This window comes from Trichechus manatus, unplaced genomic scaffold, assembly GCF_000243295.1.
Source record: "Trichechus manatus latirostris isolate Lorelei unplaced genomic scaffold, TriManLat1.0 scaffold00015, whole genome shotgun sequence".
Lineage (NCBI taxonomy): Eukaryota > Metazoa > Chordata > Mammalia > Sirenia > Trichechidae > Trichechus > Trichechus manatus.
The window spans coordinates 1,504,335-1,517,597 of record NW_004443951.1 but is presented as its reverse complement, the minus strand read 5'-3'; the positions used below and the strand labels follow the sequence as shown (position 1 = coordinate 1,517,597).

The window sequence follows — 13,263 nt, the reverse complement described above, 5'->3', positions numbered from 1 at the left end:
AAAAAAAAGAAAGAAAAAACCAAACCTGAATCTGACCAACCCTTTAGATCCAACCACCAATTCACAGAAAACAGAGGGACAGAGCAACATGTTAAATGACACTATGGAGATACAATCAGCAAAATCCAGACAGGGAGAAACTATAGGATAAAGATTCTTCAAAAAATAAACAGCAAAGAAAAAAAGGGAGGGAGATGAAGTAGGAATCTGTAAAACACACTCAAGAGACGTCAACTGCAGTAAGTAAATCTTACTTCAATCTGATTTAAACAAACTGAAAAAAAGTTATATTTATAATACAATTTGATATTCAAACACTGATGTATATTTGATATTAAACAGTTAATTTTTTAGGTGTGATTATGATATTGTGGTCATGTTTTTATAAGTCTCTATTATCTTTTATAGATACGTAATCTAAATATTTATGGATGAAATAATAGGATGTCTTAGATTTACTTCAAAATAAAACGGGAGAAGAGATGGGGAATTGATAGATGTATGGCCAAATAAGATTGACCGTGAGTTGGCACTTGTTGAAACCAGATGATGGGTACATGGGGATTCATTATACTATTCATCCTACTTTTGTCTGTTTAAAATTTTCCACTAAAAACGGTTTAAAAAGGTTCCCCTGTCTTCTATTGCTCTGAAGTCCTACCTCAAAAAAGGGAGAACAAAGAAACGGCCCAGGAACTAAAAATGAATTATCTGGGCAGGGACATTTCAGACATGGCATGGAAAGGAATAAGGGTACTGGCAGAAAACAGTGTTAGCGGTGGCGTGAAATCATGCTGTTTGGATGCTCTGTGTTAAAAGGGATTATACTATACAGTAAGTGATTATAGCACTGAATTAAAGCTGATTTCAGAATAAAAGAACTGATGTGTGTGAACCTAGTAAAAAGGTTTGTAACTTTGGCTTATGAAATGAACGCTCTTGACATGAGTGAAAGAATAATTGCATATAAACCCTGTGTATCAAAGGAGGAGAGTTTTAATAACAAAGGAAGTCTCTAGAAGCCCTTTGTTCATCTCTTATTAAAGCCCTTATCACACTGCAGTATAATTATCTGTTGGCTGCCCTCATCTGGACAGACCTACTTGACAACGCCCCTGGGAAGCCAGCTCTAATCTGGATGCAGCCCTTCAGATACTCCATCCCTCAAGCTAAAGCTAGGGACAGTTTCCAGGCTTTAGCAGGGTCTTGGCTCACAGAAGAAATGGCCCTGGCCCTCAGGTGATAAATTAATAAAGAAAGGAGAGAGGAAGAAAGAAACCCAGATGTTCTTTACAATGATATTTCAATGACTTACGTAGGAGTGGCTTCCCTGATTACAAGTAATTGGAGGCTCCCCTATGACCCTGAGGTTCCAAGGAGAGAAGCGTTAATACTCTCCCAGTAATCTGTTCCAGGCTAAGCTCTCATATACACAGATTTACATGGGGAAGGCTATCAGTGAGATTAGCAACCATTCTTTTTCACTGAAAGCTGGGAGTCCAGAGATTACAGCAGAAGGCAGAGCCAGGTCATAAATCTGCAGCACCCAGGGCTCTGGACAGCCCCCCTCACTGGCAAAGCAACTGATGCTTCTGCCAAGGAGGCTCCAAAGAGGCTATTCATCAACATCTCATTTGAAGACTTGACACCCAAATTGAGGTACTGACACCCAAGTTTACAGACCTGAGCAAAGTCCAATGGTGTCAAATCTGTATAAATCAGAATGTGAGGTCTGCAAGGGCCATGAGGGGTAGGCTCTCCTCAGATGCCAGCCTCTGACTCTCTGAAAGGTTATAGCATCTGGGGCACTTCGTCTGGAGCCTTCACAACCAAAAAGTAAGTGATGAACTGAAGTCCCAGCTCAGGAGCAGGTCGGGGGAGCTCTTCACCAGGTCACATCAGGGTGATGTTGGGTACTCCGAAACGAGGAAGACCTAGGCAACTGCTACCACTGTGATCTCTACCTCTGTCCTTCTTCAACTGGGCTCAGATGTTCTTATGTTCAGTGCAGCGAGCCCATATCATGTCATCATGTCTTCACCCTCACAAAAGCCAGGGGAAGCAGACCACTCTTTTCAGAAAAATGCCTGATTGCTTCTGCTCACCTTCAGGACTCAGTTCAAACAAGGCCCTCTGTGAAGTCCTCCCTTAGGCCAAATGGTCACTCCTTTCCGTGCTCCCACAACGCACAGTTCACAACTTGGCTATAACACTTCTCACACAACATGGTCATTATTTGCTTAGTTGTTTTACCCCTCAGACTGAGGCTCCTTGAGAACAGAGACTGTATTTGATTTTCTGGATTCCGAGTGCCTGGTCTGTAGAGGCCGCACAGTATCCTCAATTAACACGCAAGTGAGAGACTTCCTGATGAAGGCCGGCATTCTCTGGGACCCAGTGAGCTGCAGCACCTCTGGTGAAAGGTCATATCCTATGACTCTTGCCTTAAGCTTGCAGAGAGTCACAAGCACTCACCCAACATTAACCAAGTACTTGCTCTGTCTGTGCCAGGCTGGCATCAGGCTAGGCACCGGGGAATCTGAGTCAAATTAGACCTGGTCCTTTCCCCATGTACCTTAGTCTAAGGAAGAGACCCACCCTGCCCTAGGACCTTCTCTCCCAACAGTCAATGGAGTCCATCTGCAGGATAAACTGAACAAGTGTGTAGACAAACTGTAATGCAAATAAGCTACCACATGCTCAACCTAAGGTGGTGGGCACCAAAAACAATTCACTGGGGTAGTGGGAAGGAAATATTAGAACTTCTGTTTATATTTATTTTCTATTAAAAAATAAGGAATTAAGCTTTAATAGTTAATGTATAGATTAACAATGTTGTTGTTGGGTGCCATCGAGTCAATTTTTGACTCACAGTACCCCACGTGACAGAGTAGAACTGCCCCTAGAGTTTTCTAGGCTGTAATCTTTATAGTAGTAGATCACCAGGCCTTTCTCCCAGAGTTGCTGGCTGGGTTCCAGTGGCTCCTAAAGGACCAACCTTTCAGTTCAGCAGCTTAACCACTGCACCATCATGGCTCCTTGGATTGACAATAGTCTATGCAAATACTTCAAATATGTATATATTACAGGTGTGTGCTTCTGGCAGACAGACTCAAATAGCCCCAATGCCTTCAGGTATTTATGCCCTTGTGTAATACCCTTACCTTGAGTAGGGGTGAGACTTGTAACTTGCTTATTTATTTTTGTTAGTGGCTGCCTTTTTTTATTGTTGTTGAAAATATATACAGCAAAATATACACCAATTCAGTGACACGGACTACTTTCTTCAAGTTGTATAACCATTCTCACCCTCCCTTCCTGAATTATTCCTCCCCCATTGACATAAACTCACTGCCCCCTAAGCTTCTTATCTAACCTTCAAGTTGCTGCTGTCAATTTGATCCCACGTGGATAGTTCTTTAAACGACCATGATGCTCAAGGCAGTCATTCTTTACTAATTAAAGTAAACTGTTGTTTGGTTTAAAAAAGACTTCAAGGGATATTTTTGGCTTAGGTTTAAAGATTATCTTAGGGCAATAGTTTTGGGAGTTCATTCAGCCTCAGTGGTTCCAGGAAGTCTAGCTGTGACTTGCTTTAAATCACTAGATTACAGCAAAGGTGATGGACATCACTTCCATAATTACATTATGTATGATTGTTTAACTTCTATCTTGCTAACAGACTCTCTCTATTGACTCTCTCCTTTGATGGCTTTCATGAAGTAAACTGCCATATGGAGAAGCTCACACGGCAAGGATCTGAAGGTGGCCTCCAGTCAACACCCAGAAAGGAGCTGAGGACCTCAGTCCAACAGGCCACAAGGAACTGAATCCTGCCAACAACTATGTGAGCTTGGAAGACGATTCTTCCCGGTCTAGCTTTCAGATGAGACCCAGCCCTGGACAACACTTTGATTGCAGCCTTATGAGGGAACCTGACGGAGAGGACCAAGTTAAGCTATACCCAGATTCCTGACCTAGAGATACTGTGAGGTAGTAAATTTGTGTTGTTTAATCTGCTAAGTTTGTGGTAATACTGTTAGGCAGCAGTAGGTAAGTAACACAGTATTCAAACCTTTAATTGATAGGATGTACCATCAAAGAAGCCTGGAGACCTCTAAACTAAAGTACCTCTAGAGCAGCAAAGGTGGGCTCCAGAGAGACACCAAAGGCCAGCAATGCTGGCAATGGGAGCCTGCGCATTTCAGTGGTTAAAAAAAAAAAGTCAGCCCAAGAACTGGGAAAGTAGAAAAACCTCAGGCTTTGTTTTGAGTTCCAGCTCTGCCTCTAAGAAGTAGGTAATTTTAGTCAACTCAGACCTATTAAGCCCAGCCTCCTCCTGGGGTTGACTGGGCTGGTAAGAGTGACCAATGAAAGCATGATCTGGAAAATATTTTATAAAATGGAATGTGATATACACATGTTTGATAACAGTCTAGTCTCAGCTTTGCCACTGAACCCTGGGGTGGCCTTAAGCAAGGCACTGCCCTCCCGTGGCCTTGGCTTCCTAATTGTAAAAAGTAGAGGAAAGCCCATACCATCTCCAAGGACTCTTTCTTTGATTCTAACAATACATGCTCATGTGAAGAGAGCCAGAGGGGAAGAGAGGAAGGTGGGCTGACATCTTATAGTTCCTCGGTCATTCCACTGGCCAGGGGTACTGTCTTACCAACAAGGCCACTGGGGATGCCTTTGTTTGACCAATCACAACTTGTCAGCTTACAAGGGCTGCAACTCAATTAACAGTGAAAATCCATAGTTGTTTTTTAAAAAGTAGATAAAGGGTCAAGGGAAAGTCAGTGAGAACTTTATTGGAATCTGATTCAAACAAACTGAAAAAAAAAAATAGTTATGATATTTATAATACAAATTGATATTCAAACACTGAAGTATATTTGATATTAAAGAGTTAATTTTTAAGGTGTGAGACTATGGTATTGTGGTTATGTTTTTTAAATCTCTTTTAGAGATATGTAATCTAAATATTTAGGGATGAAAAAATAAGATATCTTAGATTTACTTCAAAAGAACCACAAAATTTCAAAACAAATTATTGACTCACTCTCAGAAGAGGGCAGTAGCTTTGATTATTTTGCTGAGCACCTTAACTATGTGCGAAGAGCTTTTATAAACATTATCTCTAATCTTCATAACAATCTGATAATATAGGTTTTATCATCCTTGTTTTGTTGGTAGGGAAGCTGAGGCTCAGAGAGAGTAAGCCCTTTACCCAAATCACATTGCTAGTACATGGTAGGGCTGTGATTTAATTCTAATCCTATTTGATTTTAAAGGCTCTAGTCTTCACATCACATCCTGTTGGGAAACAGCGACTTGGTGGGAAGGGCAGCCTATGATTACAAAACACAGTGAAGGTTCTTGATCCACAGAGAGATCAGTATGGCTTCATTCATTCATTCCACAAACAGATACTGAGCACCAGTTGTATACCAGGCCATGTGGCGGGCAATGAGGATATAGAGTAACACTCATTCCTACTCTTACAGAGCTGAGACTAACTGGGGAGATACACTCAAATGAATGAATACATGAGTGAACAAACAAATGGATGAGCAGATGGACACACAGCAAGTCCAAGATCAGTGTTTCAAGCACCATAACAGAGTGATGTGTATTCCAATAGGATGACAAAGTAAGTGATGACTGCTGGAAGGGAAGAGCATTTCAGACAAGTGGAACAGCATGTGCAAAGGCATGATGTGTTCTGGCAATGGCAAGCAGTTCAGCATGGATGCAAGGATCAAGCCATGGAGGAGCTGGGTCTTTTGCTTGTGCTCCAACCCACTGAGCTAACTACGGTCAGTGGAGTCATCAAAGAGCCTTACGAACAAACCAGGCATGAAAATTTGTAAATGTTGTAGAACCCCATGAGTAATTCGAGAGGTCACACTCAGGGTCTAAGGCCAACCTGAGAAGTCACAGAGAAACTGGAAAAAACCACCAGGAATGGGGTCAAATGGAACAAGCCCAGATTATACTGTGCTACTGGAAAAGGTAAAAAAAGGAGAGAAGAGGAGATGCTGGGACCAAAAGGCAAGATCTCTTACAGAAGAATCTAAACTCACGCTTCTCGACTCTGTAACGCCAATGCCATGTGGAATTGCAAAGCTGAAACCTTCAAAAGGGACACACAGACACAGACATGTACATGCATGCACACACACTACACTCAGTTGTGCAGAAAGATAAAAGGTCTGGATGTTAACAGTAATGGAACTGATGCACCTGCCCATTTTTTACTGTACTGGACAGCAAAAGATAAAAACATAATCTCTTACTTTCCTCTTTAGCTGGACTTGGCTGCTGTAACTGTTTGGTTTGCAGTAGCTGTAGTTGGGAGATGATCCATCTCTGGTGCATCAAAAAAGTACGCCTGGAATAAAGAGAACAATGAGGGAAGTTAAGAAACAGTGGCCCGGGTGAGTGTTCTTCCAGACTCCATGCCAACAGTACTTTTGGGCTCTCGTGGCCCCTCCATTTCCCTCTACCACATTTGTCCCCACACTGAATTACAACTGTCTGTTTATGTCTGTCTCTCTTACTTGACTCTGAGTGCCTTTTTAAACTTAGCTACCATTTACATTATCTGACTGAATCCTCATAACAACCCTGTGAGGAAGTTATTATTATCCTCATTTGACAAATGAAGAAACTGAGGATCAGAGAGACTGTCATTTGATCCAGTGCACATGGCTAATGAGGGGTAGAGCCAGGACGCAAAGCTAGGTCTGTCTGACTCCAAAGCTCAAGCTCTTCTTGCTGTTGTTGTTAGATACTGTCGAGTTGATTCCAATGCATAGTGACCCCATGTAACAGAGAACTGCCCCACAGGATTTTCTAGGCTGTAATCTTTACCGAAGCAGACTGCCAGGTCTTTTCTCCCACAGAGCCGCTGGGTGGGTTTGAACCGCCAACCTTTCGGTTAGCAGCCAAGTGCTTAACCACTGCACCATCAGGGCTCCTTCTAAAGCTCTTAATCACTACATTTTATGGTCTTTCTTCCAGGGCAAGGACCATGTCCTTCCTCATCTCTGTGCCACCAGCACCTCACACAGGGTACAGCACCCTATGTAAATGATCAATATTTAATCAACCAAACTATGACAGATTGCTGCTAAACCAGTCAGCTCTCTGCAGACCTTTAAAAGAAAGTGCTAGAGGCAGGCCTTACATCGTAATTCTTCAGCTGGGAAATGAAAGGTTTGATAAGTGCTTCCACTCACCATCTACAATTTAACTGTCACAAATCAGAAGGAGGTGAAGGATGGAAGATGTTAGGGAGAACCTTTCCACCTATGTTTCAAGGTCTGAGAATCCCAACTTTAGCCCAGGAAAACACCTATCTCACTAGCCTCTTTATACTGGCTGCTCACAAGAAAGGTGAATCCGTCAATATACCAAGGACCATTGCGTGCTCATGCTTCTCCCTTGGAGTCAGTGCCTTAAGATAGTCAAAGACAAAAAGCCACCAAGTTAAGAACCATTTCACCAGCTCTGTTCCCTATTAGCCAGAAGGGGGCACCAACACAACACGCTGGAGCTTGCCACAACATCTACCATATTAACTCTTCAACAGTCCTTTTCGAAAAAGTTTCTAGCTGACACCTTTTTCTGCAGATTCTGTCTAGCCTGTCACATTCCCAGAGAAACTCTATTACTTTTAAAAAGGCCTCCTCCCAGGGCCCCTTCCTAACAGTCCTAAGGAAAGGTGGGTACAGGGCCCATAATGCCAGTGTTGGGTCCTCCATTCTCTTGCAGGTGCACTGAGCCACAAAGCCCCCACAAGAAGAAACTAAACCTGGCTCTGCTACCAGCTTGGTCTGTGACTTCGGGCAAATCACTCCGCCCCTGCGGGCCTCCATTTGCTTACCTATAAAATGAAAGAATTGGAAAAGATGATCTCCAAGAACTTCTCCTTGAGCAAGCTATAATTCCATGATTTATTAATTCCACAAATACTTAATAACAACCACAGCTATCATTTGGGGAGTGCCTATTGTATGCCAGGCATATACCTCATCATTAATCTACTCCATGGTCCTGTAACAGGCAATTTATCTTCATTTTAAAAACGAGAAGGCCGAGGTTCAAAGAGACAGAGATGTCCCCAAGGCTACACAACTAATACATGTCTCAGCTATGATTTGAATCCAGCTGTGTCCGGCTCTATGCTCTTCTATTCTCCAAGGCAGCCTGCAATTTGGCACCTACTGTAGAGGGAGCTGGGGTGGCACAATCGGTTTGCGATCAGCTACTAACCTGATAGCTGTCTGAACCCATGCAGAGGCTCCACAGAAAAAAGGCCCGGCCATCTGCTTCCATAAAGACTACAGCCACGAAAACCCTATGGAGCACTTCTATTCTGTAACACTGGGTTGCCATGAGTCGGGGGCTGATTCCATGGCAGCTAACAACACAACACAGGCACTGTGGATCCAGGCACTGTGGAGGCCCTGAGGATGAACCACACACAGACCAGGCTTTCTAGCTGCAGGGGTAGGAGTGTCACCTGGCAGAAAGCTAGCGCACAGTATCAGCAGTAACCACCTCGAACATGGGCTTATACATCTCCAAACATACAGGCCAAGGACACGTGCTCTAGGTGCTTCCTTAGTCATCACTCCAGGTGTGTTCCAGAACACACTTAGAGATCATTTACACGTGCAGGTGCCGAGGGGCCCTCAGCAGACGTGGGGCTGTCACATGCTTCACTACACTAAGGCAAAAACACCAACCTGTGCTCCTCAGGGGACAGTGAGAAAGCCAAGCTGTCTGGTTCAGCTAATGTCCCTCAGCTCTTTGCCCTTCCAATAATAATAATGTCTTCCATTTGTATGGATTGTCATATTTTCATGTTGCATATGATATCATTCAATCTTTACAACAATAGTAAAGATGTTACTACAGCCTAATCAGCAACTTTTTCTAAGGGAGGAGCCAGAGAGGGGAAAGAACCAAAGCAGGGAGTGGTGGAGCTGGGACTAGAACCCAAGTCTCCCACCTTCTGGCTCAGTGCTCTTGCACTGTCCATCTCCTCCAGAAGAGAAAGAAGGAGGCAATCTCCAGTGTGGAGAACAAAACCCAGGCACAGTGGGCCCCTGGCTAGTTACACGACCACAGGTTGGCTCCCTCGCTAGAGTAGAAAACGGTGCTCTTCCCTCCAAGAGGTACCTGACACATAGCAGGTGCTCTGGACCATGCAATTACTTCAGTGCTCCACTGCACAATCTGCCCTGCTCCTCTGGTTCCCTTACACAGTTGAACAAGGCAACATCTTTTCTCCTGCCTCCTTTTCTCCACCAACTTCTCAGTCAGAGATATAATGGGTAAAAAGTTCAGGAGATGCGAAGACGCCAGTGAGAGACGGTTATGTAGTTACAATGGACAGGGCACTGTCTTTAAAGTGGGAGACTTGAATTTTAGCCCACTCAATAGTTGTGTGGCCTTGGACAACTCCTACTAGGGCCCTAAAGAAGAATGATGAACAGACTAGCCCTGGCAGCTTCTGATTACAGGGGGCTCTTTTAATAACTTCTTTACATCTAAAGAGCTCCTCACAGTATATGAAGGGCTTTCACAGCCATCTTGACCAGTCTCACAAAACCCCATGACAATATGAATCTCTATGACAGGTGAGGAAACCAAGGCTCTGAGAGTTATGTCATTTGCCTAGGCTCACAACGCGAAGAGCTCCCAGTCTAGCACTTTCTACTTCATTACAGTGCTCTCTTTTGGAAAGTTCCTGAGAGCAAGATGAGCAAGTAAATCCTATCTTTAGTGCCATTTTGCCCCAAAAGGGAGTAACAGGCATAGGAGGTAAAAGATCCTGCCACAGGTATCACTGAAATAGGCTCCTAATAATAATGAAGATATCACTTCCTCCTCTATCGTCCAATCTGCCCTGCTCCTCTCTATCCCTCACAGAACTGAACAGGGCAATGGCTTTTCTTCTTCCTCCTTCTCTTCACCAACTTCTCAGCCAGGTATAAGGAAAAAATTCAGAAGAGAGGAGAAGATGCCAGTGCAAAGCAGTTAGTTACAATGGAAAGGACATTCTTCTTCAGCAGACAGAAGGGTCACAGCAGCATTTCAAGGGATCGACTCAGAGGCTCTCAGTGCCAAAAATTGATAGTGTCACTCTGCCAGGAGTCAAACCAACACTTCTGTCTCAAGAGTTTAATGCTAAGGCATGTGTGAAATGCACATAAATCAGGTCTATGTTTCAGAACTCTGCACTTTGTATGAGGCTTGTTTAATGATAAAATATAGGGATCTCACTAATGAGTCATGGTTGTCTATGCAAAAATATTAAAGATCATACGGGTCAATGAAACATCTACTCCCTCAACTGCAAAGGTTGACCAAAGGTCTGGACATGTGCTATGTAGACATGTTCTAGGTGCTTCAAGACATCTTCCCAGGGGCATGTCCTTTCCTTGATCAGTGACCTTGATACTCTTGGGCTCTGATTTTTTTCAAAGGTTGCTTCAGGGCTTGCTAAGGCCACGGACAGCAATTTTTGTGCACAATGTATACAGAAGATATTAAGCCATGTCTCTCTGGGATCAAAGGAAAGGGAATAATCCTATGTGGCAGAAAATATTATACCCATATTACAGGTTAAGAAATTAAGATTCAGAGAAGTTGGGCAGCATGCCTGAGCTCACACAGCCAGTGAGTGACAGGCCTGGTCTTCAATCTAGGCCTGTCTCACTCAAAAGGAACATGCTCTCCCTAAAAAGACACCTAAACACATGAAATAAAAAATTGATTTAAATGTTCACCTTTAATATAACTCCGTTTTCCTATATTTAACATCATTCTCAATCTTTCTAGCTATGAAACTTTAAATTTCAGAATCTTTGCAGGTATGAACAGAAAACCAGCAAAGACATCCAAAGGTAGGATTCCCCCCATTCCTGCCACCCAACCCCATTTATAGACCCATATCCACCCATACCTCCCTCTGGCAAGACACCAAGTCTTAACCAAATTTCATAAATTAGGTAAAGCTAGATATCACAATAAAATTATCATAACTTGACCCCTCCCCACCCAGGAGAGTCTATTTTAAATGATAACTATTTCAAGAAGCCATCTTAAGAGAACCACCATGTCTAACAGTTTGACATCTTTTAGCATTTGTATATAAAGCACACCAAAAGAATCCAGGAATGAGATCATACCAAACAGCCCACAGAAAGAAGCATATGAAGCAACACAATCGTCACAATTGTGGCCAATGCAATGCGCCGGTTATCTTCACGAACAGCTGGCCAAAAAGTCATTGCCAAGACAGATCCTGAGATGCCCAGAGCAATCATGACTAGAATCCAACGAACAGCTTTCTGGGGGATAATCCACAGTATCTGAAAGAAGAGAAAGGAGGGGAAGGAGGGGCTCTTTGGAGGCATTTCAGAGAGGCATTTGTTCATTCCAGGCACATATGTTTATAACTGCCCCTGAGCCAATCAGCAGCTGGGCCCCACTGCCATTCTGGTTTTTCAGTGGAGCCTAGAAACACCACCAGCATGCAGACTGAGGTGAATGCTTTGATAATGAAGGGCTTGAGTGAAGGCACTTGGCTCCCCAACCCCATCCATGCTCAACTTCTAAAGTCAAAGGGTATTTTTCACAAGCACATGAATATTGGGTGTGAGGGTGGAAATAATGATGCTGGCTGAATTTTCAACCAAAAACAGGGCATCACTCAGAATCTGCTCTGTAAGTGATCGTACTTACTGCTGTGGGGATATAAATGAAGAGTGAATATCCATAGACGCATACAATCTCCAAAAATGAATAGGAAACAATGTTCATAACTTTGCTGTTTCTCCACATGAGAAAACCCCAGAGTGCGAGAGGAACCAGCCAGGCATAGGCGTAGATGACTGTAGCTGCTATGGACACTGAGGATGAGAGGACACAAGTTTTAATCCCCATCAAGCCTTTAATATACTACTAGAGCGCTGCCGTTACCACGTTGCTGTTGTTGCTGTTGAGTCAATTCCAACTGATAGCGACCCTACAGGACCGAGTAGAACTGCCTCATAGGGTTTTTAAGGCTGTCATCTTTACGGGAGAAATCGCTGGGTCTTTTGTCCCGCAGAGCCGCTGAGTGGGTTCAAACTGCCGATCTTTCAATTAGCAGCCGAGTGCTTAGCCACTGCACCACCAAGGCTCCTTCTGCTAATACCTTACTGTACTTATTTCCTAACATGTCCATCTACTTCCCTGGACCATGGGATCCTTGAATGTAGGGATCGTGTCTTACTGGTCTTCATAGTCCCTGAACCTGGCTGAATTAATGTATCTTTAACATCTGTCTTTGCAGTGATGACCAATAGTCTCTCAAATGGTTTTTATAATTCATTTAATAACAACTAATATTATTAAACAACTGAATTAGGTAACTGAAATGCTTCACTGCAAGTGTTTAAATATACTGAGCATTTCAGTCAAATAAAGGCCAAATATCCCCTTGGAAGAACATGTCCTCTTTCCTAGTATAATAAGAGCTAACACTGATTTCTTTAGTAAATTTATTAAAATGCCCTGGGTAGAGATTAACTTGCTCTGCATGCTATTTAGAGTTCCTCCTATCTCTGAAATGGGGAGTTCCAGCTCACGGATGAATTGCTGAAAATATTCTCCAGTTTCGCTTTCTTCTTTAAATAATTCTGTCTCTGTGGTGGAAACGCTATTTAACTGCTCCTCAGAGCAGCAATGTTCAGTATATCACTGTCCCTCCTCCTCCTCCTCCAGCAGCAGCACGCTCTAGAGGATTCGTTTTTCCTCTTCCGGAGTGGAGGATCATAAAGCATGGCTAATCCCACAGCATCAGCCCTTCCCACATAAAAATCAGCAGGTAACTCACTTAATGCTGTTGGCAAGAACAAAGGCACACCGAGCAATTACAGTCAGATTTGGTGAAGACGTGATTGTCCAACAGTTTTAGCTCCCAGAGCAGCTTTTACACATTGGGAATTCCGCATTTAGCCAAGAGTAATTTTGCTGACATATTGCCTTTTTCTCAGAGAACTGAGAGAAGGGGAAGGGAATGACTACTATGGCACTGGGAGCCAGGCATCCCACTGACTGCTTTACTGACAGGCAAAGTAGTATAGGAGTCAGAGGCACAGACTCTGTACCCAGACTCTATGGGCTCACATCTTAGCTCTGCTACTTATTAGCTGTGTCACCCTGGGTGGTAAATTACTTAACCTTCCTGCCTCAGTTCCC

General features: G+C 43.3%; 1 protein-coding gene across 1 annotated transcript in view; it reads right to left on the bottom strand.

Moving 5' to 3' along the window:
- The window catches only part of LOC101353792 (protein YIPF1), a 140,599-nt gene that overhangs the window by 4,415 nt on the left and 122,921 nt on the right, over positions 1-13,263 (bottom strand). The window contains 3 exon segments of the mRNA XM_023727053.1: positions 6,300-6,394; positions 11,208-11,390; positions 11,764-11,930. Of these exon segments, the coding sequence (XP_023582821.1) occupies positions 6,308-6,394; positions 11,208-11,390; positions 11,764-11,930 (437 nt within the window). The 3' untranslated portion in view covers positions 6,300-6,307.